This window comes from Lepidothrix coronata, unplaced genomic scaffold, assembly GCF_001604755.1.
Source record: "Lepidothrix coronata isolate B3197 unplaced genomic scaffold, Lepidothrix_coronata-1.0 Scaffold24, whole genome shotgun sequence".
NCBI lineage: Eukaryota > Metazoa > Chordata > Aves > Passeriformes > Pipridae > Lepidothrix > Lepidothrix coronata.
This window is the reverse complement of record NW_016690204.1, coordinates 4,374,634-4,402,350: the sequence shown is the minus strand read 5'-3', so window position 1 is coordinate 4,402,350 and position 27,717 is coordinate 4,374,634. Positions and strand designations below refer to the sequence as shown.

The following is a 27,717-nucleotide window of genomic DNA, read 5'->3' as shown; positions in this document are numbered from 1 at the left end:
TGAACAAATCTACCTCTCATCACTCCTCATCTCTCCTCCTTTGCACAAACTAGCAGGTCATCTCCCATCAAGAGTCTGCAAATGCTTTATGGTGAAGAATTTTAATGTTACATCATGTTTGCATCAGTTTATAGCTAATTTCCTGCAGCACAGTTTAACTGCTACAAAGGCAGGGAGACACATTTACATTATTCCCAGAGTTCAGGAGGACCCCTGTCGAGGAAAAACAATAAATTAAAACCAAAGAGATATAATGGGTAACATGCTGAGAAAAGCTAAGCAGAATAATCTATATGATGTTATCTGAGATTTCAGGAAGAGAATCAGCAGTTTAGCCCAATGTATGCTGTGTTTTCCCTTCACTGTAATAGTAATAAGTATTATTAAGTGGGATTCTTTAAAAGAATTATAAACACTGTGTTAAAGAGGATGTGTGCATTTAAATACAAAGACCAAAGTACACTGCAAGCAAAATGTAAGCTGTGTTACTACAGATTTTAACATAAAAAGGCATTTAAATCATATATATATTTATATACACGCACACACACAGTTAAAATTTCAGGGTAAAAAAACCCACCTTTAGAAAGTTCAGAGTGTTTAAAATTAGCAGGCTGAACATACAGTTCTTCACCTGTCACTTTTATGAGAGGATTTTCCCTGGGATCTAGTTGTGAATTAACTGAATTCAAAGGAAACCTGCCATATATATCAAAACCAGTTACAACTAGTCACTTGTTTTTATTTCTATTTATCTATTTATTTTTTGAAACATACTTAAAATTATAGAACAATTATTTCCTTACTACTGGAGCAAAATATATGTCAGTATTACACACTGTTGTTTGGGAATGAATAAATCCGTATTTTGGAGAAACCCTTACTTATAGGGGACACTCATTTGAAATGCATTAAAAAGGAAAACAAAAATCTCTAATTAATGTACAAGTCTAATCACCATTCTCCACATGGAAGAGTAATTTTTCACTGTTCATTTGCTCAGTGTAATCTCAAAACTGACATAACAGAAAAGCAATGGCCTATAAATCTGCTCTCATTTGTTTCTTTAATATTCATATTCCATTGAACTACAGCTGCTTGTTGCTGCAGTCTATTACAACATGCAAAACTGTCGATAAAAATATTATGAAAGGCAAGATGTGTTTCTTCATGGCTCTGTGTGCCATTAATTTGGAAAAAAAATAACAACAAATGGCTCCTGGATTGTCCCTCAGTTAGCTGCACGCTGGGCGATTAGTGATTAATTACCTTGCTGCTAATTGACATGGCACAAGGAAATCGACACAGCCCTGATTAATTAACTTTTTTATGCAAGACAGTTACTTACAAAACACTGCACACTGTAATTGAATCCCTTTACACAACACTACTGCATTAAGTTTCTCTTCCAATCCAAATTAGCACCAAATTTCACATCAATTTGGTGAAACTTTTTAAACATGCCAATATTTCTAGAAATGTTTTTTAACTATTTCGGTCTCATATATGTAAAAAACCAGATTTTTAGTTTTTTCCACACCAAATCACCAACATAACCAAATGCACTCGAAAAAGGTACATTAAATATTTCACCAAAAAGCAACCTATTTAATGTGCTTATTCTTATGTTAAATTATAGGAAGACGATTTATTCAAACAAAACTTTCCATTTTGTTATCCTTAGCTTAAAGTTGTTTTCAGATCTAATTGATCCATTATTTCAATAATGACTTGCATATACTGACTTCACACTTACTTTTCTCTGTAATTATTTTAAGCACATATGGAATTACTCTTTTTCTCTGCCTTCCTTTGTTTCAACTCTTCTCCTGTACCAATAAATGATCCACTGTTGGTTTCTATGTATATTGAAACCATTATATGCCATTAACTTATAACTTTCTGAGCAAAATTGTGATGCCAAAGCACGGAAACTGTTTTATCTTTTTGTCTAAGCTTTTTCCCCATGAGGGTGACCGAGCACTGGCACAGGGGCCCAAAGAGGCTCTAGAGTCTCCATTCCTGGAGATATTCAAAAGCTGGTTGGACACGGTCTTGGACAGGCTGCTCAAGCACCAGGGGATGGACAACAAGTCCTCCAGAGGTTCCTTCCAACCTCAGCCCCTCTGAAATTCAGTCATTTAGTGATTCTGTGATGATCACAAATTCCCATATATCTCACCCTTCTTCTATTGGGCTGTATATGCAGCCACCTGAATCCCTCAGGCATCAAGGGATTTCTAATAACAAGCAACAAGAAATGGAGGATGAGGAAGGATACAAAGGAACAGCTAAGATGGTTGAGAGATTTTTTGCTAAATCAATATTACACCAACTAACAACTTCAAATCAAAAAAATGCTCTAACTGGTGGTGAAATTACTTATGGTGTACTTAATATCAAAATTAGAGTACTGCATAGCTGAAATCACAAATAGTTGAGGTACAAAGAACAGAAGACTTTTCTCAAAAGAAATTACTAACAAACAAGAAAAAGCTCAGTAGATAAAAACAAAGCACAGAGGCCATAAGGGAAAAGAAACAGTAGGAATCAGAGAAAACACATTTGATCTTAAATTAAAGAACAATCTTCAAATATAGATGATCAAAGTGATCAATATCTTGTCTCCTCTTCCTGGTTGTTGGACATGTACAAGTTCCAAGCAAATGGAAAAAGAAAAATCCCCTGTGCTAAACATCATTTCTGAGAAAAAGGGAAAAGGCCAGGGTTGTGGAAAGCTGGATAAAGGGTAGCACTCCTATAAAGAGATGACAAAATTTAGTGATTTGAATGTTTATGCAAGTCAATTATATAGTGACAAGAAAGACTGTTTAGATGACACAAGGATTTCTAAAATTCAACAGAATTATTACACTGTAAAGAAAGGATTGTCAGAAAGCTGTTGTGTTGGGAACAATTTAGGCAGGAAGTAATAGAGGAAAGACCCAGCTGTTAACCTAATCCAAGCCATAATGGAAAAGATTGTCAAAACAAAGAATTGCACCTGCAAAGTCATATAGATACTAAAAATGTTAATTCCTCAAAAGTACTTACTAGCTGTGAAATTCAGGTTGAATTTTGCTGTACACAGCATGGTTCTGAGAGCCATGATTCAACAACAACCATCACAAAGTACAGGAAGAGTGACAATAAAGTACATCTTTATTTGAAACCAAAACTTACAGGCTAAGCTTGATATCTGACAGACAGAATGATTTCAGATTTACAGTCAGCTGTGTGTGCCTAGCACTGAAAATCAGTAACACAGCACCTAGAAAGCAGAGCTAAGGAAACATCAGCACCCTGGATCTAGGGCTCTGCACAAAGGGTCTGATGTGCAATTACATTGTACATCTTCATGCAAAATAATTCTAAATGTAATTCTCACTATTTAGTTGCATACTGAAAGGAGTAAGCCCCAAAAAATCTCACTGTCCTAACTCATTGATTAGACTCAAGTAATGCCAGTGGCCAAGTGCCAAATCTCCATCACCAGAAAAACACCAAGTTAAGACCCCTGAGTTGCCCAGCTGTCCTTGGCCACACATCATTTTTATTACCTGAACTAAAGGACAGAGATGCTCCCCTCACAATTTACTGTTGAAAATGTTATGCCCATCTTTCCAGTCATCTCCTACTACCCAGATGTAGGATTGTGTATAAGTGGGGGGAAAAAAAAAAATCAGTGACACACAATTCAGGATGTGTCTGTTTACAAAGCTCTTTAAGCCTGCTAGTTCAGACACACCATCACTAAACAGATTAACAGAAGAATGAGTGCAAACAGCAAGGCCCTGAAGAACAGATTTGTGGGAGTGAAATGAAACCCACATTTACACATTTTTGGATAACTACAGTATATCTTATTGATGACTTAATAGTCCCCATTTAAAATACAGACAGACAGAAGGTAAAATGAGAGTCACCTTGAAAATAGTTTCAGAAAAGACAATATATGGTGATACAGAACACCAAAAACGCTGTAACAAGAATTTCAGGTGGTGCTACCAAAAGAACTCAAAGAGGTTCACTACAGCTAAAAATAGGCTGATACTTAAATCAAGAATATAACATAATTAATATGAATACAGTTTTACTCAATTGTGTTAGTTTTTTACTATCTTTATAACTATTTGACTTGGAAGTCAGTGGAGTTATCCTGCATCCAGAGCAGTGTAACTGTTCTAAGCAAGGTCCAACACAATGGGCAAAAATAATGTTTCAAAACCTTCTAAAGACAGTTCAAAAGAGATGACATCAACATTTCTCCCTGGAAGTGATGATTTTTCAGTCTTTGACACTTCTATACATGAGGGGAAAAAAATCATGGAAAGCAACTCCCTTCCTGCTTACTACTGGCATCTTCTTTATTTAAACTTTCAATTAAACCCACTCTATTTAACATACAAACAGGAAGGCCACTTTGCACATTTTTCATGGTTACTACAAGGTGGTTCTCTTCACTTCATAAATAAAGGCGATTAATTAATTCAGGAAGCACATTAAAAGATAGTTTGACTCCTAAATGTTCAGTAATAAGATTTTTTTGTGGCCTGGAAATTGGATGTGTGATTGCTCTACTCGAATGGGTAGACACTTCCCTTTGGGCAGGATTTTTGCACTCTCATTTATGAACCACAGTCCTACAAAAGGTTAAGTTGGCTCAATCACAGGCTCCTTTGCAGGGGTGCTCGACCTGTTCCCTACGAAGCAATAAAAAAGCAGACAAACCCACCAACGTGTAAACACAATCTACTAATACATATTTTATTAGTGATGAAGTGATCTGCCATTCCAATTTAGCCTAAGAGAGAACACACCAATTAAAAATTTAGCTTGCAGAACCTTTTTACATTTAATTCAGAAATACTGTAGCACTGGCAAATTATTTATACCACATGAATACTCGTTTTTTAAACTGTTCCTGACCCAGATTCTAATTCTAAATGGCAAGCCTGCTAAACAGTCTCTCCTTTACCAATAACAGTAAAATTGCAACATATAAATTAAGAAAAAAAAGTAATGATAAAACCAGAACAAATGAATCATTGATGTCATAACGATATTTGACCATTTGGACTGAATATGGTCAATCATGTCTTGCATACAAAATCCAGAGAAGGGGACTCCAAAGGTCAGGAGCACCCACACTGCAGCTGCTTGGAGTCTCAGGATAATACTATCAGAAAACTACCATCATTACAATATAATTTTCAGGTAATTACATGTGTGCAACAGATTAAACCTGACAAAAATCAACTGAATCAAGGTTTCTAAACCCAGTGCTTCCACTAATGATTTGGCTCAGAAGCTCACTGTGAATCACCTTTGGAAAATTTCTATTTTCCCTGTGTAATCTTCTCGGTATTGAAAATATCCCAGAACATAACAGAAATGTCCAAGGTCTTCCTTCAATCCATTAGTAATGCCAGAGAAATTAAAACCTGGAATGTCTTCGCTGAAACAAGAGACATGAAAACAGCTTCATGAAGCATTTTTTAGGGAGTTTACTAACATTCCTAAGCCAAGTAACCTACTTCTAAGCAAAGATATTCAACAGACATATTGCATAGACAGGTTGGATTTAATTTTTATTTCTGTAACAAAATGAGTCCTCAAAGAGACTAAATCCTACTATTGGATATGATATTTATACTTTGTATTGATGATTTTCCTTATTTATTCTATAGCTATCAACATGGTCCTGAACTATCCTCCACCCATGAATTAAACAAAACACCCAGAGGGAAAAAAAAATCTTTTTAAAACCAGTACATATGTCTGTTATACTTAAATGATGATAAATTTTTTATAGAGAACATATATAAAAAGTAAAATTCCCATATCATGTAATTAATAGTCCAAGGTTGTGCCATAGATTTTCCTTCTCTCCTGGCACATAACACATAACTTTGGATCAGCAGTATTATTTAGGACCATTCCTAATGTCTGCTCTGCAGGAATGAAGCCTCTTTTCCCGATTCGCTCTAAAAGAACTTTTAGCATTTAAAACATTTCTTGTCAAAGATATTACGGGGCCGAGGGTTTCCAGGGAATTTTCCCAAAGAACTGCCTTCCCGCCTTTCAAAAACATCTCATCTTTGCCTTGTTGCTTCCTGGTTGCTCATAAGCCAAAATCCCAGGGCAACATAGTTTATTGTTTTAATATCTGTCTGACGCAAAGCAAAAGGATCCTCTGGTGAGTGCTTATCTGTCATATGTACTTCTGTGAGAGGAATATCAAGACAAATAAGATGTTCCAAGGGCATATCATGGGATTATGAGCTTGGCACTGACTGAATTCTGCTTAAAAATAGTTGAAACGATAAATACAAAAAAAAAAAAATAAAAAAAATCTACGCTGGTATTTTGAGGCTTGAAGAGCGTCGGGTTTTAAATATTTTAATTGTTAAGTGTGAATAGAAAATGAACACTCGAGTCTATAAATGGGACAAACAAGATGAGAGGAAAAAATGTTCCTAATTTAAACAGTTAAAACAATATAATTCTATTCTAATGGTACAATGGACTGTGAACTTACTTTGTATTAATTAAACTCATTGTAATGGCATTTTCTATATTGAAATGAATAACCAGTGATCTGGAAATTCATTTAGACCATTAGGTTAATTACAGAAACCGATGGAAGTTTTATCAGACAATTACAATTAAAGAACACGAACAATGTGGGACAGATTTATAAGCATTTGTACCACCTCAATCATTTTTGCTGAATTCTAGCACCACTTCTTCCAAAATTTTAATCAATATATCAATTAAAAAATGGGCCATCAACTTCATTTGCCCTTGAGTATGATAGATTAAAATGAATTAATATCGGATTTCTGCATTTTAATATTTTTCTTCTTTTAATTCCATCAGTTGATTGCAGTATGAAAGATTTATTTAGGAGCTGATGAGCATGCTTACTGAAGATGAAACGACTCTAACATTTAGAAAATCTAAGCCAAAATTGACTTCAGTTTAAAATGTACTCACTGAAGTCAAGGCAAAATTCTCTTTTATGGGCCTGCTAAACATTTGAGAAATAGAGGCATTCATCAGCACATCATTCTGAATAAAGGCATGTAGAAACTTAAATTATTTTATCATACCTGTCAGCTAATCAGTCCAGTGAACTGCCCCTTTTAATATATGCTCACAAAAATCCACATACCTGCCAACTCAAGTACCTTTATGCTTACTTGGAGCTAAAACAAAGCCGAAAAGTTTCAAAGTTCTGATTTAGAGAGTAAAAAAATATTTAACTGCCTTTGAACTTCCCTTTAAATTTTGAATTCCATCTCACTCCTATTGCCTTCTGTGGGACCTGGGGGATGCACAGCTGGACATTTCTGAGATGTGATGCACAAATTTAGGCTGGGGCTGCCTCACTGCACCACTGCTCAGGCTTGGGGAGCCCAGGAACACTCCTTGGTTAGTCCAGACCACAGAGATTTCCACTGACATCTCCTTTTCCATGCCCTGGCAGAGAAGGGGCAGGGAGGTGATCAAGGCTCTTCACGTGCTGGGAAGACAAGAGACAGCAAAGATGACTTGCAAGAAGAGAAGTTTCCACTTTAGGACATTCCAGTGTTGGAACAGATGACCCAGGAACGTTGTGCCACCTCCATCCTTAAGAGGGCTCCTGGAGCAGCCTGGTCCTTCCAACCTCAATTACTCTACAGTTCCACAACTTTTTGTCTTCCTTCTTTCCCACACTTTGGCTCTCATGAAATTCTACTTCATTCACACTTTCAGGCATTTCTATATTACAGAAAAATAGGCATAAAGCAGTTTTTAGAAGTCCTTGCAGCGATTCAGATTTGCATTTTTGCTTTTTTTGAACCATACATACCCAGCCATGTCACTGTCCTTGGCAGGACAGCGGCACACACATTCAGGGACAGAACCTTTTTCTTCTCTTGCATCTTCCTTTTTCTCATGGATCCTACTCACGTGTGGCTTCAGTGTGGAAAAGTTCCAAAATCATCCTTGATACATTTCTTATTTACCAGGAGATACAAATTTCTCTGGAGTTTTAAAATTCCCTGTGGAAGCCACTAGTTTAAAGAAGTGAGGGCAAGGAGAGGCTGTTGGTTACGTGCAGCCAAACTGTTTTATTTACTAAGTTCCAGTGAGATATTAGAGGCCTCCAGGAAGCTTCCAGTGAATGCTTACTCACAGGGATTTGGTGTCCTCTAATCATTCCTGGCTGGATGTAACTCCTCCCATGCTTGTCTGCATTCTGCATTAAGATAATGATGCAGGATTTAGCTGAAATCTCTTGTATCAGTCCTATCCTGAAGATGCCAATACCACGGGAATCTCTGGCAGCCAAGGTGAGACCCTGAGTTTCCTGCCTTTGGCTGACTCAGTAAATCAAAGAACCTGTCCCACCCAGGGATGTGAACACATTGTCATGCTGAAACTCTGCCTTCTACATAACAAATTATCTATTCCCAGAATAGATGTGCAAATGAAAAACTGATCCAGGTCCCATCTTCTTCTTCAGCATAAGAGAACAGATGAGGCATGAGAGACTATTGCTACTGATTTGTTCCACTGCTTGCAGAAGAAACAGCTCATTTCTCTCTGTATTATGCGAAGGGCCAGAAGTGATGGAAGGAAGCAGAGCCATGTTTCCATCTCCTGACACATTCAGAGGTGTAACTAATCACTGTACTGGGAAATGTACAGTATGAGACACGAAATATATCCTGGAGAAATATCAGAAGGGAAAGAGCAGCTCCGAGAATTGTGCTCTGCTTTCTGGAGAGCCAACGGGGTAAAAGTGTTTAGAGTCATCAAAGACTACAAGTGACCAGTACAATTAAAAGCCAAAATGTTAAGTGAGAAATAAAGCTAGCCAGAATTAAGAAAAATACATCTCACAACCAAGTTTCAGTCCTTTATGCATTAAAACTTGGGACCAAAAGATGAACAGTCAAGTTAGACAGGGACTATCCTCTTCTAAATATCTGAAAATTCCTATATGTCATTAGCATTTAATGAACTTGAAGTATCTCAGATGGCTTTAAAATCACCTCAGCAGACTCTTTCCCTTCTGTTAAAGCAATTACAAATTTAAAGCCACTTAATTCTTACATTGTAAGCGGTTCTAAAATATCACACGGTTACAATATCACCAGTAACAGAATAAATGATTAACAAATTCTTCAGAAATGAAAGCTGCAATATTGTTGTCTACCTGGAATGATAACAGTACAAGTATTGATTTCCTAGACACAAATGTTGACTTATCAGTTATAATTCCAATATTGAAATGTGCATAAAAAATGGAAAATAGAAGATCTTTAAAATAATAAAGGAAACGAGACAAAAGTCAACCTTCATTTCTATTCCACTTTTGGTAGAATTTCCTATAGAAATGAAACTATTTTGCATCTTTATTGAAAGTTTTGTAATATGGAGAAATAAAAAACCTAATTACAATCATTAGTAATTGTAGTAATTTCGTGTTATTAGGAGTTGTGACCCTGGGGGGGAAACTGCATTTTGGCAAGATAAAATACCACACATAATAAAAGAAAAATCCTGACTTGCATGCACGGAGATTCAACAAAAGTGTAATAATTTCTTCTGCAAGGGCTACCAGCAATGTCTGTTATGAAACTGTGCATTACACATTGCCCAGTGGGAGGCAGATAGGCAAAGTCTGTTTACTTATGTATTTGGCATAATTGAAAACAAACAGGTGTTTGTTAGGATATCATTATTCAAGGAGCACCACTGCAAAATAAGATTTTTCACAGGGATTGACTCATGAGACATAATGGAAACAGTGAAGTACAGAGCTCAGGGAGCTTGCAGCTACTCTCCAGGGATTTGATACTAGTGGGAATATCACGTGATGTAAACAGCAACTCCACAAATAAATGTACCAGTGATGTAATAGGAGCAACAGGGTACACTTATGAAGGGCTTTTTTTAAAAGTAATTTTCAGAAACTTGAAACAAACACTGCCCCCTCTCCTCCAAAATAAGCTCCCTAACAGCAAGATGAGTGAAATGTTTGGATCATTTTCTGGGAAAACAATTTCAGTCAAAGATTGATATTTTGGTCTAAAAGGAATAGTGCACTAAAACCATGCACAAAGGTGTTGATTTGAACAATAAGTACTTTGTCTGTTGCTACAAGGATTTAAAAAAACCTATTGCTTGGGAAAGGTGACACAGAACAAAATATTTCTGGGAACACCTGGAGGCAAATGCAGATTTAACTGACAATTTAATTTCTAATTTAAAATACTTGATATATTTTGTTAGTTCACTATGCATTTGTAGACACTAGACTGCTGGTTCAAAAGTGGATCCCATACATATCCTGGAAAAGCAGCAGCTCTAAGGATGACACGGATAACGTTTGACATAAGAGAATCACATGACTGTAGAGATGTTCACTATGGAACTCTTCTGTCCTCATTCCTGGTTTTAATTTAAAAAAATAAATTAATCATTTTGGTAGTCTAGAAAAGCTCTAAAAGAGTAGAACTGCATTCTGGACTGAATACAACCTTCATAAAGAGCATATCTGATAATGTCAGATCAGACAATGTAAAGTATTTTCTGTCCAGAGCGCTGCTGTGAGCACAGAGCCAGTGCAATTACTGCTCCTGCATCCAGCTACAGCCTTCTTATCTGACCAGGAGCCAGAATGGGCATCACTGGCACCACCAACACAATCTGAAACACTCTCAGAAGAATCAGTTCTGCTTCTGGATTTCAGAGGACACATTTCCACTCCAAAGTTTTGTGTAGAAAAACGGCTGATGGCAGCATCTATCGTTTCAGCTTGTCTCTGCTATTTTTATTAGGGCAGCTTTTTATAACTCAAAATACCCACTTCCATACAGGCTGTTCCTTTTGTTAAAAAAAAAAAAAAAAAAAAAAAAAAAAAAAAAAAAGAAAAGGCTTCATATCTATTTGCTTCCTGACACAATCAAATGGCTGCATGATAAAAGACCTTTTGTGTATTGTGAGCAGGATGGAAGAAGAAACACAACATCTACACAAAATGCAGAGCGTGAAACAGTATTGGATTCCAAAAAATGTCACTATTACTGTAGAATTTTTTGACCATTTCTGTAGAACATTGAAATATAGGTAATTTTTTCCTTTTTTTTTTTTTTTAATAAGATACACTTTGAGGATAAAGATGCAACTAAAAAACCACCAAATTATCTCTCGACATTACTCACATATATATATATATTTATAAATACCACATTTGCTTTAACAAAAGCTGTTGGGAAAGTTCACATTTTTCGGGGGCTTAAGTTACATTAATGTGCTTTTGTCACAAAACAGAACAGAAAACGAGCCATAACACTAGCTTACTTGTGGATGTGTATACTAGTGAACTGGGGGCACTGTACACGGGAGATCCCTCCTGGTTTGCCTGGCACAGCAGCACCCTGCCTACAAGAAAGAGAGAGAGAGTGGTATCTGGTTTTGGAACACTTCAACTAAACCTCAGTTTTTTTATCTCAAAACAGAAATAAAGTCACAACCGGTGAGAAAGTCACAGCAGTGCAGTGAAGCAGGGGAGCTTTTCGTCCTTTGACTTCAAAGCAGAAAGAGCCCCAATAAACATGTACAATTTGACAATGGAAAAACAAAACACAGACATGCTCCAGAATCCCAACACCCTTGTTATCCCATGGGGAAGCTGGTGCCCTCTCTGAATATTCCCAGCACCTCGCCCAGTGCTCTCTCTCCCTCTCAGCCCTGTCTCTGGATGTTTTGCTGCCCGTGGGAGCATCACCCACACCCACCCACCCACCCATCCCACCCCAGAGCTGCCTCCTCAGCTCCCTGTCCTGGCTGGAATGAGGCTCCTGGAGCCAACACCACAGGGAAATCAGACCACAGCACTGCCATGGACAGACCAGGAATGATCTCTGTGACATCACCTGCATTAACACTGGTGGCAAGTGATGACTGATATATAATACTGGTATATAGTTCAGTATTTTTTTCTCAGAAATACATAAATATAAGCTCATTTCCAGGGAATAGGTGGGATTCAGGACTAAGAACAGAACCAAACAAAAGAAAAAAAAATTAAAAGAAAAAAAATAAAAGTAATAACCAAATCAATTGAAACCAGTATTTTTACAATGCTCATTTTGAACAAATGACACAAGTTTAGGCTTGTTTCCCGTGGGGTTTTTTAATGAACTTAAATAAAATGCCTTAGTCTTTCTTAAAATCGTATTTTAGCAGTCTTAGCTGAATACAGGTTGAGCATTGACCAGAGATAGAAACAACTGTACTTTCACAAGAGGAAAAAAAACTTCTGCACTTCTGGAATAGAGTCTGTCAGGAAAAGCAGGATATGACACATCTGGCTTTGCAGATATATGCGCATATATCTGTATATACACACATGGAATTACATATACACACCCCCTGACACACTTCAAGCTGTCAGGATTTGTGAATCACACAATTCAAAGGCATTAAATTTATATGGAGATTTGTGAAACTTCAGTGGTTGTGCATTGACATACAATGCAACTCCACAGAGTTCAGTCCAACACGTCTGGAAGGACCAGATTCCTTACAAATGGCAGGTAGGTTTTCCATTGAGTATTACAAGTCCAATTCTCAACTTGCATTCAGTTACCAGAGCAGAGTTCTTTCAAAAAAATATTTTTAAAACATTTTCTGCCATTAACCAGTTCTCTGATTGTTGCTTGCAACTGTCAGTTGAAGGAGAAATACGGGAAATGCTGAATAAAAATAATTCTTGTCATTTATGCAATTTAGCTAAGACTGTGACCACTGGAAATCTCGTTAATTACTATGCTTCTAAACTTCCCAGACAACAGCACACCCTTAAATGACAGAATTTAGAAATGCTTGCCTTTTTCCAGCCATTCACTAGTAAAATGAAAGAGAAAACAAGCTAATTTTCCCCTCCCTTAAGACAGCAAATATTTGATTATATCAATATCTATCCCTCTCAACTTTCTAAAAAATCCACAAGTGGAAGCTTGTCAAATGAGCATGCACCCATTGAGATCCTAATTAAAAGCAATATTTTCAGACTACCAAATAAACAGGCTCAATCCACACACTCATTTGACACCAGGAACGTGTACTTTGGAATATTAATGGATATAACACCAGAGATGCTTCAAAACTTGGGCTATTGCAGAAGGCTGAAAATGAAAGTGAGCTGAAGACCCAGAGGCTCATCCAGCTGAGAGAAACACACCAGGAAAATCAGGTATTTTCATTAGGTTTTAAGAATAGATAACTATAATGACTTCAAGTATGATTTGTAAATATAAAAACAAAAAAGCTTTTAGAAATCAAAGAGGGCAGCTTGTGTACATTATTCACCATAAATCCCAGATGACACTTTGCTTGCTCCATGCTCCATAGGTATTTTCTTCCATTTTTTCAGATTTCATCTCCACAAATCTCATTTTCCCTACTCTAGTCTTCTAATTTTTAATGAAAGTACTTCAAAACAGATGCTTTTTTCATCTGTGCTACTAGAGTGTATTTAATTTCTTGCATAGAGCCTTCTAATTATATTTTGACAATCTGCCTTCGAATTTGTACATAAAATTAACACTGATAACTAAAACATTATTATTAGATTTTGTTAGAAAAAACACGAACTTTTTTTAATCTACTTTTGTAAGAAAAGATTATTTCTGCTGCATCTAATTTTGGTATTAAAAATATTTAAATCGTGATTAATACAACCGAGGGAAGACTGAATTATTTACAATAAGATTTTGGATAAACCTCAGAACACAGAAACAATCTATAAATTCCCCAATGGAAAAAAATAAAATTCCTCCAGAATACTAAATTCTAGCATGATGGAATAAAGGGGTTTTTAATATAAAGTTCGTAACATTTCTGTTCGAACTGTTAATAATATCATGGAGCTGATGAAGTTCAGAAAATGTAAGTCATCCAAGAGTTCATCTTTAATTTTCCAATCCCATCTTGTCCAAGCATATTTCAGGCTGATGTTTTCTCCTTAAGAATCAGCTCACACCCCTGCAGGGATCCACCTCTCAGCCCTGCCACTCGGGCTGGGGACAAAAGCCCACTTTTCAAGATCAAAGACTATTCCCACTCATCCTTCTCTTCCTCCACTGTTTTCTCCTACAGTTCACGATTAAGAACATGCTGTTTGATTAGGTCCTTTGTTGAAGCACTGTAGTTATTTTGAGAAATAATTACTCTAAAAATATGCAGGGCCGTGGAAAAAAAAAATAAAAATTATGCAAAGTCATTGATATTTTTAGAATACTTAAAATTCGGTTCCCAGTGGTTTCAAGACATCTGATTAAATGTATTCTCCTAATTTTTTCATACTTTCAAAAATAAGTTTTCGTGTACAGTTATTTACATGATTCATATAAACTAATTTACGGAGCATAAGTGGAAGTACCAAATATACAGGTGATGCTGCACAGAGCACTCACTGCCTCAGGCAAGTCACAGCACAAAATTCACTGTATTTCTCAAATACTCAGCCAAGTAGTACCCAAGATCAACAACTGGTGGACTCTCCAGTAAATTATAAAGGATTTTAAACCACTTCTGTTAAAAATAGCTTTTAACTGGACCCGTTGGGTAGCCAGCACTACAGACAGCTTAAAAGTAAAGATCTGGATTTAGTTTAAAAGAATTTACACAATTAGCAGGAATCTTTCACGGCATTGTTTGTGGAAGTATAAATTGAAATAACATAAACGCATTCCATTAGCCAAAATCAGGCTGCTGATCTCAAATCACCAGTGTTGCAAGGCCTTGGTCATGGGCACAGCTCTCTCCTGTCACAGGAAGCAGGTGAAACTTCTAGAGGCCTTTAGTACTGTGATGGTTTAAAGTTTCTGTACCATTTTTGAGAACCTGAGCTTACAATTCACCACCTCACCATGTACAGGGCTTCAGTACTTCAGGTCATGAACCAAGAGTTTTCAATTTACTGTTTTTTGGGGGGATTCACAAAGCAGAAGAGGACAGAAGTTGCACTGTAGAGCTCCATAACTTACTGGGGGTTTGCCCTGGGACATAAAGTGAGACACAGGGGAAAACTGATTTTCTACTCTCACTCCAGGATTCCTAAAGAACCACACCTTCAAATAAAGCTCTCTGGACAACTCAAAAGTGACAGTGGTGCTGAGTTCTCTGGTGTTGCCACCCCAGCAAAAGGGTAATCACAGGAGCATTTTCAGTGGCAGGAACTCATCAAGCCAACATGCAGAGCTGATCTTCACTAGGTATTAGTGCACAAGTAGCTAAAATGAGAATTTGTAACATAGGAACAAAGGAACTTACTACATACAAGGAGATTTAGTGATGATTACATTACTCTAATCCATTGTACTCCCAGCTTTCCAGGCAAAGCAGCTGCTTTTTATACATATTTATTATATTGTGTCACCAAAAGGAGCTTCTTACTGCTTCTCACAACTAAGTACCAGTTCATACACTCTATAATACTGTTTACCACAAAAAAATCCAAACAAAACCACAGGAGAAAGTGAATAAAAACTAATGTTATTTGTGTCCCACTTCGACTATATTATTATAAACTGTTATTTTAGGACCCTACTCTAAAAGCTACATTATTTATTAAATTCAGTGATTGTTATTTCATTTTCTCCTTCTCCCAACCCGGCTGGGGAGCCCAATCTTCCTCCTGGGTTAGTTCTGGTCATTCTGATCCCTGTTGTCCTCCATACCTTTTGCAACAAGTCTTATTCCTATACATTCCAGGGGCCAACGCATGAAGAAAACTGTAAAGCTGCATCTGTCATGAACAAATAAGGAGATTTGCAAGTGTATCAAAGATCCTCACAAGCAATCCGTGTCCGCTCTTGATTTGCTGCTCTAAAAGTGTAATTTAATATTGGCCTTTTCAGACAGAAATAGCATTATCTTTGTTTTGGTCTGAACTATTGTTCTATGATGGATTATTTCAAAACGTGTCACAGAAATGGATCAGAAACACCTAATAAAAAGCTCCTGTTGTACAGTAATAGCTTGTGTTAGCTTCTATTGTCCCTTCTGACTAGGGAATTTAAAGAGAGCCTCTATAGCCTCTGTCTTGAATACATAACAGTTGTTAAGTGCTCTCTTAGCCCTTCATTATCAATAGTCAAACTACACAGCCTTAGTATGCTTTTAAATATGCTGTTAATTCAAAAAAAAGGGCTTTGTGAGGGCCTTCAGTTATCTGGGATCTCTATAAAGGAATAATACTCTTCAGATTTTAACACAACCACTCAGGGATGACTGTGTGTTTCATCCATTATTAACAAGGAATAAAGTAGCATCACCCAAAAAAACACACCTCCTTTCTTCCAATATGCTAAAAATACAAATAAAACCTATGTTTAATCCCATCAAAGTTTATATATATATAGCTTCAGTTAAACAAGAGGGTAGGGAGAAGAACCTAAAGCAGTTGATATCTAAAGTTCCATAAGTCCAAACCTGTTTTCATCTTGCCTTCTGACAGCAAACCTGAAATACATTCAATTATTGAACAACCTGTGTGTACTTGCTACCAGTAATGAGAATGAGGCTCTGCTCTATACACACACTTAGGTAGTAAGTCCCTGACCCACATATAACCTCACACTTAAAAACAGGGGAAAAAAACCCCACCCACACACAAAAAAATAGGTGGTGAAGGTATTTGTCTCCAAGACATTTTCTGTGATCTCTCTATTCAAAAAATCTATTTAAGATGTTAATTTTCCTTCCATCACTTTTCTAAGCATAGTGCAGGTTTCTTTATTATCACCTCTCAGAGTGTCACCTCAACGCTCAACGAACTCAGGGAACAGCAATGCATGTTACAACAAACATCATTTGTGAGCCACCAGCCCAATTATTCTTTGCTGGTCATATCATTTCCCAGCTCTTGGGAAACAGACCTCTCTCCCTTGTTGTGAATGTGCAGTATCCAGTGTGCTAAGTCATATTCTGGGATTGGAAGGTGTTACTATCACGTAAGTAAAAATCAGACAAGCAACAAAATTTGCAGCTCTAGTGAAAGATAAGTCCCCAAAGTCTCCTTCTCCCCACCTCTTCTCCTCTCTTCATTATATAACTCATCCCACAGTAAAAAGGACCTCTCCTTCTCCAGGACCTGACATATCACACACAACTGGTAAAACTCCTACCAGCAGTGTGTACTCTGCTGTCTTAGACCTACAAAGAGCTTGTGGACAGCACAGGAGTTGGGAAGTGACAAATCCTTTTAAGCCCCACTCCTCCAACTGCATCCTTTTCCTTCCTCCCGACAGGATGAGTTGCTTTGAAGGTTTACCCACTAAAGATCCACGAGAGATCTATTAAAAGTCTCAAAGATTGCTTTGAGAGGAATAGCTTGGCATTTTTACTGGCAGATTTTGGTTGTGCCACGATACTGCTGGTATGTGGCAAAGCAATGCCAGTTTAAAACCACACACGGTGTGTCTGACTGGTTTGTGTTTTAATTAACATGCCAACCTTACCCTAGACGGGCTCTATAGCAGGAAAAAATCATGTAATGATGCCCTTCACAAAGTAAAACAGCTGCAATAAACTTTCCTTCCCAAATATAATTCAAAAATTATTTACCAGCCACAGACATTCCCTGTCTGGAAGCCAAAATGAAACTACGGTATCACACAAACTCAGCTGCTGCTTGTACCAAAATATGTGCCATGCTTAGAGAGTTTGCCTGTGCTTGAAAGTGAAGTTTTATCACTGGCATACAAGTGTAAATCCTTATCCACATATTGTCACCAGAAAAGTCTAAAACTGGAAATGCACCATGTAGTCATGTAAAAACATTGGAGTGGTGGTGTCAGGATTGCCCATAAATGTAACTTTTCTACAAAATATGTTTACTGCAGGATACATCTCTACAAATTCAGGTGCATATAATTTGATATTCTGTGATATTCACTGCCATTATTTTGCACTGGGACATGTGTCCCACTGAAGTTGTCCAGGATTTTGACAAATCCTCTCTGTATTCCAAATCTTTCCAAGTGCTCCTAGCAGATGCAGTAGGTAGGCAGGTAAATGATGGTTACTCTTGGTTCACTGTAACCTTACTTTTGTTCGTTTGTAACTTTAAGAAACAAACATGAGACAAATCCTGAAGCATAAATACAAACTGAGTTGGTATTATACTGTTCTTGAAATTGGATACTTGAGAATATACAAAACACACTTATGTTCTGCTGATAACTAAAACGGGTCACATTCATACATCTGCCTGTTGAATAAAGATTGCAACAGGAATGGAATCACAGAATAAATGAAACTGGAGCCTTTCTGCCCAAACACAAACACTGCAGTTTCAACATGGCCCTGGAGGGATTACAAGTGGATGTGTTTATGCTTTATCCTCTCATATTGTGTCAAGACACTATTTTCTGTGTAAATTACCTATTTCAGTAAATCTATAAGACAGAGATGCAAATCTAATGCAATTAGATGCAGACATGCAAATTACTAATCCCTCAGTTCTATTTGCTTATACCAGTGAATGCTGGTTTTGACTTATAAACAAAATTCTATTCTGAATGACAAGCTGAGAATATAAAAGAGCAAAAATTGAATCATCATGCATAATCCTGGCTTTAGCTAGTTTATTTCTTTCCTAGACCAGTCAGATTTCAGAATTTCAGAAGCATGAAAAACCATTAAAAAATGGTAATGCAATGTTTCCAAACTTTCCAAAACATTCACTTTTATTAGAAGCAGTTCTAGGCTTGGAAATTTCCAAAGAAAAATCTGAAAGGACCAAACTGACAGAGCTTGTAAAGCACAGCCCCATCTCAGCTAGATCCATAAATGACTGAATGAAAACCTCTGTATTCTGAAATTTACTCTCAGTAAGTATTATGAAATGCAATTGCAATGCAAATATATGGGGTTTCTCCATCCAATGCCCAAAATGGGAAAAAAATGCATGAGATGGAACAGAAAACACCAGCTATATGTTTGGAATACAATTAACCATAATCTTAAGCTGCTTTAGCATTAATTGACAGATATAATCAAGGTTTAACACACAGCAGAGTTGTTTTCCATTCCACTTAAGGGTATTAACTTTACATTTCATATATTACTTTACTATTTTGCATTTCAGAATAGCTTGTCTGCCTGACTGTCCATCCTAACGTGTGGATCTTCCTAACTTTGTTATTCTTCTAATCAGAGGAATTTATTCCTCTGCATAACTGCTATTAACTTGTCTAGCATTGCAAATATCCCACCCAGTTCTGAACAAACAAGTGTTTTAGTGATAACCTTGTAGTCTGTCTTAAATTTTCCTCTGAGAGATTCCTAAACCACTGCTTTTTACATAAATCCATGGCTGATACTTGGATTGCAATCCCAATTTAATCTATTGGACACCCATCACACATATTACAGCCTTGACCTCAGGTCCAGGCAGTGCCCACCCAGACTCACCTGTGTTGGCAAATAATTGGGAGGCAGGAACAGCAGCTATAGAACAGCTGGTTTTATATCCAGACTCTAAACCTACATGACACACAGTCTGGAGAGGCTGTCATCTTACTTAATTTATTTTTGGGTCTGTCACTAATCAGGAAGCCATGGAACATCTTTTCACCTAGCACCAGAATGATGTTTAAATCAGAGAAGTCCAAGTATCATTTTTCCTCAAAAAATGTGAGTACTCTTTGTGAGTAAAGCACAGCACTTAACTTCCTTTTTAGCCCTTTAAAATTTGATCAATTATATCCACAACAAAAACAGACAAGCAGTAGAAGCAATGCAACGACAAAGAAAGGACAGTAGAGCTCCTGCTTGATCAGAATGCTTTCTTTTGGTTTAGTAAAGTAATATTTAAACAAATATTTTAGTAAAGTAATATTTAAACAAACAAGGCAAAGCTCCTGCTATGTGGAATTAGGAGAAACATGGTCAGCAGATCAAGACCTACGTCTCAGCAGGACTGTGCCATCAAGAAAACGGATCCAACCACCCCCAGACACCTCCCTGCTCCAACTTTTGGGCAATACAGAGTTTCTGTTTGTCCAGTTTCTGTTTGTGCACAAATTCATCATAATCCTGTATCAAATGATTCCTCTATGCCAGGCTGGGGTCAAAAATTTCCCAACTTTGACACTGAAGAAGCAGGAACTCCCTTCTTAACCATTCTCCATCTTCTGGTATAAAGCTCTATCTACAGTTCAAGATTTACTATCAAATAATCAAGTCTGTAGAATTTTTTAGAGATCCTATAAGAACAGTGTGAAAGCCTAAGTGTATACTGTGTGATTAAATATACATCCAAAAGAATCACCTTTAAAAGGGTAACACTGACACAGTACCTGTGATGCTCTCTTTAAAATGTGCAGACTTCCACACAACGGGGAATAAAGGTAGATTAATCTTGCTCCAGATTTAAACATATAACCAATTGACTAAATTAATATTTCAAAAAATAAGTCGTTGGCATTATTCTTTGAATAATCCTTGTTCAGTTAACATGAGGGTATACATTTTAATGAAAAACTAATTATACTGTGACATAAAGCATAATTAATTCCGGACTTTTTTTGTGTGTGTAAATACCTAGTACAGATGCTGAATTCCATTTTTCTACTGGCTTTATTCATCTTCCATAAACCAGTATATCCACTATAATGGCTTGTAACAGCTCCACAGAGTTTAGAAAAGCATTAGCTGTTAATCTAGCTAGGATGTCATCATTTGTATGATGGTACTTTAACATTATGAGTTGTGAAATGAGAGTTACAGCATGGTTCTATGCCTTGAAAAGGAGCATCTATATAACAGGTGGAATATTAAAAAATAATTAACTGTAGTTAGAAAATTATTTAAAGTTCTTACCTAGCAATCTTGAAAATATATTTATTTAGCAAAGTTCAAATCTGAGTGTATGTAATCAACTTGTAAAATGAATTAATCTAAGTAGTGACAGACAGCCAGTTTCCACTATAATTATGCTTTAGAGATATGGTACAGTGAACTTTTACCCCAGGATTAGAATTGCTGTGCAAGCATATAATTCAGCTTCACAAACTCCAAACATCTTCACTGAGAAGTGTTTCTAGGGTATTTGCTGAGCTTATGCAAGACTCATTTAAATTCAAACAGAAACACTATAAAGATGAAATGAATCCCAGGTGCTCTCACACTCCAGAAATAGATGCTTTAAGACATGAACAAAGAGAATTAGTGTTAGCAAATGTACAGGAATCCTCTTTTCCCCTGGATTCCTCTTATTTGAGTGCATATTTTGATATATATTACTAGAGTATTTCTTTACTTAATTATATATAACATGATATTTAAAACTTTTAAACAAACTTGTGAAAGGAAGCTTGTTACAAAATCTGATTGTTGGCAGGCACTGTTACCTTCCAAATCCACAATATGCCAAAAAGCCCCGGGCATCTAAAACTTCTCTGTCTTCTGAGGGCATATAAAATAGCTAAAAAAACATAAGCTCTTTCCTTCTCTTTCATTTTAACTGATGAGGGAAATTTTGCCAGTGTCCTTGGAATAATAACTACTCACTGCCCAGGGGACTGGGTGCCTACAATAGTCCTCACTGGTTAAGACTATTTATGAAGTGACTACAACTAGAGGGCTATGTAGGATGACTCTTGAAACTCCCTTCTGAAAAACTTCTAGAAATACATCATTATTCAGGAGAAATAACAGTCCCTTAGGTAAAATGAGAATGGGATCTATTACTTGTCACCAAGCTGTGCTCCATGACTTGTTCTAAGGGTTCTTCAGCACTAGTCTTCTGTCCTTTCTTTCTCCACTGCCAGCTGAAATTTGGAAATTCCTGAAATACTGTTTGTTGGTCGTGATCAGACAAGAGTATTTTCTCATGTGAGTCACAGTGAATGTATAACTGTTCTCTGAGCACTCACTAGATTTCCAGGTAATTTTTGTAACATCTTTTCCCCCATCTGCCAAAAAGAAGCCTCTCAAACAGGTATAACAAATATATTTTCTGCCATCAATGACAAAGTCTTTTAAAATGGCCTTACTGTGTCTCAAGCTACCTGCTTTAAAGGACTGATCTGTTGTAGTAACACAGGTGCAACAATATTCTGTATTTCAATAAGGAGAGTGCAGGAGGTTGCTCAAAAATTCATCATTCAAAAAAACAAAAGAGGGAAACAAAAAGATCTGCAATAACTGAAAGGAACAGCAGAGAAATTGTCTTTCAGACTGCCTGAGGCTGAAAGGAAGGCTAGTTATTACAGATAAAGTATACACTATATAAAAATAAGCAGGTAAAAATTATATTATAACAAACCATAGAAAGAAAGGAAGAACCAGAGTACACCTAGTAAAGAAACCCAGCTGGAAATCTGTATTTTCCCAGCCATAAATGAGTGTTTAGGGGAAGTGAACAGACTCTAGTTGAATATAGCAAACCTATGGGTCACTCTGGGATGTATTTAAAACTGGAGGGATACAGAAATAAATGAAAAAATTGTTCCAGTTTACACAAAGAGTTTGTGAGATGAATGACACAGTGTTTCTCACAAATTTCCTCATTAGGACCTACCTATGAACTGCATAAAAAGTTTACTGGAAAAGATAAGCTGAAATGGAAATGGTAACTTCATTAAGCATTTCCTTCTCATGAGGAGGAAAACCACCTTAAATAGTATGCCTTTATCTAATAGAGGGAGAGTGGACATAAGTCAGTTTTAAAAATTTCCCTATCCATTATCATATGTGGAAAAGTGGAATGCTGTGAAAATCCGGAGATTATAAATAGAAAAAAAAAATCCCTGTCCTTTTGTTTTCTATGAAATATCATTTTAAGGTTCCCCAGTGGAGTAGTGGGAAGGGCAGGAGCACGTTCACCAACACATCCACAGTCAGCAGCCATCAGGGAGCTTTGCAAGACCTTGGAATTGCAGAGCAGCCTTCAAGGGGCCCTTCCTGAACATGTCACTGGAAATCCATACTAACACTACCACAGCCATATTTCCAGAGGGTTCTAATTTACTACAGCACGAGAATTTCACAGGCACAAAAACAGCCTTCGAAGGGCTACCCAGGAAGAAAAATCTATAGTGGTTTGTAAATATATAGTATTTTGCAGTCCCCAAGTAATACTTTACTTTCATAGTGTCTGTTGTGCACCTGCCACGCATCCTGTCGGCTCCATTTTTAGCTGTCACGCGTTTCCTCCACAAAGGTTTTCCTTCACACAAGTGAACGCTCAGGGAAAAAAAAAAGCTGAGCTATAACAATCATGTCACTGGTCCTACTGTTTACCGTTATCTTCAAGGTTTTAGGGTTGATTTACACTGCGTCCCTCCCTATTTGACTTTAATTGTCTGCTTCAAGTTGTCAGGACATAACTATATCTTAGATTTGCATTGCATTAGGGGATCTTCTCCTTTCTCTATTGATCTTGTCTTATGGAGTAATTTAACTCAATTCTAATTTTCTTTTGCACGCGGGGTGCTCTCCAGCCAAGGAAGTGAGTTATGTGTATTCAAGTGGTGCATCTTATGAATCTTGTTAAGCTTTACCGCCTTCCAGCCCGCACTGATGGAATATTTAATCACAGGAATGAGTTGGCAGCTATGATGTACAATACGGCTCAGCCTTGCGGCGTGTGTCTTCTCCGGCAATTGAGGAACGGGGGAATTTGCCATCCATCAGTGCCATCCTGACAGCTTTGTATAACCTTCTGTTTTTCACTTATTTATGAAGATTAAAGGTACTTTAAATCAACAGTTTCTCCGCAAATGTATCATCTTTATTTCAGAAGTGGCCAAATTTTTCATCGTTTATTAAGGAGCAAAAGGAACTTCTTGCACCGACTGTGAAAAAAAGTTGGTGCGATTTTATCCTGACAGTGCTGGAGACAATAATTAAACCAAATAACTAGAACTTTCACTGCCTTAAAAATCACATTTCTAATTCTATCATCTTCAAAAGTGCAATTGCTTCTTCTCTAACAAAGGTAGTGGGGGGGAACCCAAAAGTAAAGATACATTGCAGTGTTCTATTCCAATGGCAGTGCTCTTTTACTGTTTCGTTTTCTAACAACTTTGGGGCATCTAAAAATCTAAATCTGTTTAAGAGATTTGAACTAAACTGTTTAAAAGAAAGTTTAAATGTCTGAGAAAATGTCATCTTTGAGTCAATATAAAAAATATGCATTTGACACGCATTAAAAAAAAAAAAAAATCAACAAAACCCAAACATAAAACTGTCTGCATGCAGAAACAGAAAAAAAAACAACCCTGAAATAAATGAAGCATCTTCATAGAACTTTCTGCATAGGTGTGGTAGAGCGCATGTCATAATTCATAAAATTAAATTAATACTCTTCTAATGGTAATTAAAGATTCTCATTAAGAAGGGCAAACACCTCCCTAGTGTTGGCAATAAAAATGCACTTGGGACTTTAGGAGGTTATACAAAAAAATCAATAACCTGCCATTTTATAATTAAAAGACAAAATAAATGTTAGGGAAAAGTCCAGTAAATTAGGAAAATTACCTTCAGGAGAGATTGAAAATATTGATTTTAATTTACAAACTATGTGAACTCTTCATGCCCTACTTCATGAGACAATTATAAGTCAGATTGTTAATTCTGCATACGTATTAGAAAATTGATTACTGTACTATGGGAATATTATTATATTTGTCATTAACACAAAGTCATTTATATAAAATGACTAATAACTCTGACTTTCTAATTTATGCAGGTTCAGGGTTGGTTCACTAACTGCTCAAACGAGATCAATGTTAAATTCCTGTTTTCAACTTAGACATTCATCAGGGAGGGAAATAAATTCTGCCTACACTAAATATTGCAATCCCATGAATGCCAGGTTAGTATTTTTATTATACTTTGCCACTTTTATCCTAATTGGGACATTTTTATCTATTTCAGTAGAGGCATTGGATGTATTACAGGCAGCTTTTTTTCAGCAATAAATATCTGTTTGTAACAATGACCTTTTCAGCAATTTTTATCTCTTCAAGTCCCTCAAAGGAACAAAAGTTTTCAGCTTTGTCTAGTGGAGACTCAAATACCTCCATGAGTGGAAATTTCCCAGCTTTTGTGGACAACCTCTTCCCAAGCTTAACTACCATCCACGAGAAATGCTTTCCTGATTTCTTTATGGGCAGGATCCAAATTCCTCTGAAATCAACTGGGTTTTGGAGTACAACTAAGTTTATTTTCAATCCTGTTGCTAAAGCACATTTAGAAACTGATGCATGCCATGACTGAATTCCAGCAGAAAAAGATTGGATCTCTCCAAATTGCAACCAGGATCAGAATTCCATCTCACTGAAGACTCAAGTGATAATAGAGATTTTAAATACAAAAATATGAAACTGAAAAACTAAATATAAAATTTAAAAGAAATATGTTCAAAAAACCGTTATGAACACAAATAGTCCATAGCTGTGTGTGTCTACCTGCATATCTATAGAAACCAAAGATTTTTAGAGATAAGATTTTTTGCTGTTGTTGCTCACTAGGTTTAAATAATTCCTGGAGGAAAGTGACAATACTGAAATATAAAATAAAATATAAATAAAATAAAATCTCATGTGGGACTGGGATATTGCAATAGATTTCATGTTATACTATCTACTTTCCAATAAAAAGGTATTCATATATCTTGTATATAAAGTTTAGTATGCCCAAGTAACTTAAAATCCTGCATCACAAATCTGTAAATAACTTGCAGATAATGTGAAATCACACAAAGAAATCAAACCTCACACCAAACACATATTCTGTACTTTTGCATATTTTAAAGAATACTAAAATAAAATATGGCATGGACAACTATAGCACAATCCTTACCTGCATAGAACTCTGGACTATAAACTGCACCAACAACTGGATTTAATTTCCAGCCTGCAGCAAACATAAAAACACAACGGCGTTAATACTGCAATTGGCGATGATAATAATAATAATAATTATCATTGTATAGAAATAAACAGATAAAAAGGCTTCAAGAAAGGTCATTTGAATGAAACTTTTATAGGCATCTTTGATTACTGATCTTTAATATCAGACTGTTGTATGGAAATAAGTAATGAAACAAGGCATTCTCCAGACATGGCACTGGGGTGGATGACCAGGTGAACCACCTTGGCTGAAATGCACAGTTGCCATGGACTTACTCCTTAAGCTGTGGAATGAAGTCAGCACTAGTTCAGGTATCCCTGTACCCTGTAGTACCAGAGCACATCAGTTCTTAGTCCAGAGAGGCCAGGACAGTCCATTCACTGGACACAAACATTCTGATAAGCATTTGTTAGTGGGGGTTACAAGGCAACCAAATAATCAGAGCACTTTGAGTCCACTCTGGGAAAAACGAAAGCACACACACAGTGTGGAAATGTCTGTTGTGACATGAAGAAGATGTGAGATCCAGCCAAATGCCAGGACTTTGCCCATCTGCATTTGTAAACCTGACTGTCTGCGCTGGAACAGGACAATTGCAGACACACACAGTGCTGGGGAGAGACTGGGAATGCTTCAATCACATCCTGCACAGCTCTAAGGGGCACAAATGCAGCCACTGCCTTTGTCTTAAATAATCACCCTTCTCCCACTGCTACCATAGAACCAAAGCACAGACCCAGGAGATCTCCTGGACTGTGTGTCCTGGCCAAACTCCAAATAATCGCTGCCGTGCCCTCACACCTGATGTGGCATTTCCAGCTGAGCCTGGAGTGCCCAGGTTGGCTGCAAGAGCAGGGTCTGTGTGCAAAGCATGTGTGATGTTAAAGACAATCATGCTGGAGGGGCTGGAGGGGCAGGGGCAAGAGAACAGCAAAAGAAAACACAGTGTTCTGAGCTGTGGTAAAGTGCCAATCGTGTTTTGCTCAGCCACAGGCAGATCCACTCCCAGTTAACTGCAAACTCCACAGAACATCCCCCCACCCACACTTTCTTTTTTTTTTCTTAAGTGAACAATTATTTTGAACTACTGGGACTGAAAAATTAGGGGTTTCCTAGAGCACACTCAAATCAGAGGAGTGGGAAGCACCTTTTGTAAATGGGAATAAAGAAAAAAAAAAAACTGAGAGAAAGCATCTTGCAAACTCCAGAACTATGGTACTTAAAATAGGACTTATAACTGCTGCTGGAATGAAAATACAATCAAGACAGTGACAACAAGGCTTTCTCAAAATCACAAAAGCCAAGATTAGAAGAATTTAAATGCACAATAGGGTTATTTCTGCCTTGGCCATATCATGCAGTGCAAAAGGACAGTGAAAAAAATCATAAAAACCCAAGAGATTACAGGACTGAAAAGGTGTAATGCAAAATGTCAGTAACAACACAAAAGAAAACTATTTCTACCCTTTTCAGGGCACTGCTGTCTCTATCTGATGCACAGTCACTACTTACCAGTAACTAACTGTTCAGTAACAGGGGAGGGGTGGTTTTGAAAGGCAGCTCATGGCTAAGTTCAGAGCAAGGAGCAGCACTGCATGACATCTGCTCTGCCAAAGTGACTGCAGGTGCTCTGTGCACCTAAAAGACAGTTACAGAAGCTGAAAAATGCCCAGCCTAGAAGGGTTAAAGTGTCTTGCCTCCTGAAAATACCACAGGGTTTTTTCCCGATCCTTCAATTTTACATATTACGGGATTATATTTAGGGACATCGTGGTATAACAT

General features: G+C 37.0%; 1 protein-coding gene across 35 annotated transcripts in view; it reads right to left on the bottom strand.

Moving 5' to 3' along the window:
• Nucleotides 1-27,717, bottom strand: part of RBFOX1 (RNA binding protein, fox-1 homolog 1) — a 1,165,955-nt gene that overhangs the window by 62,091 nt on the left and 1,076,147 nt on the right. For 30 of the 35 annotated variants that reach the window (XM_017808961.1, XM_017808958.1, XM_017808962.1 and 27 more), the window contains 2 exons: nt 25,885-25,938; nt 11,362-11,442 (listed from right to left, as the gene is read on the bottom strand). In XM_017808961.1, coding sequence (XP_017664450.1) covers nt 11,362-11,442; nt 25,885-25,938 — 135 coding nt within the window. The remainder of the gene's footprint in view (nt 1-11,361; nt 11,443-25,884; nt 25,939-27,717) is intronic. The other 5 variants (XM_017808963.1, XM_017808959.1, XM_017808974.1 and 2 more) reach the window with 1 other exon arrangement.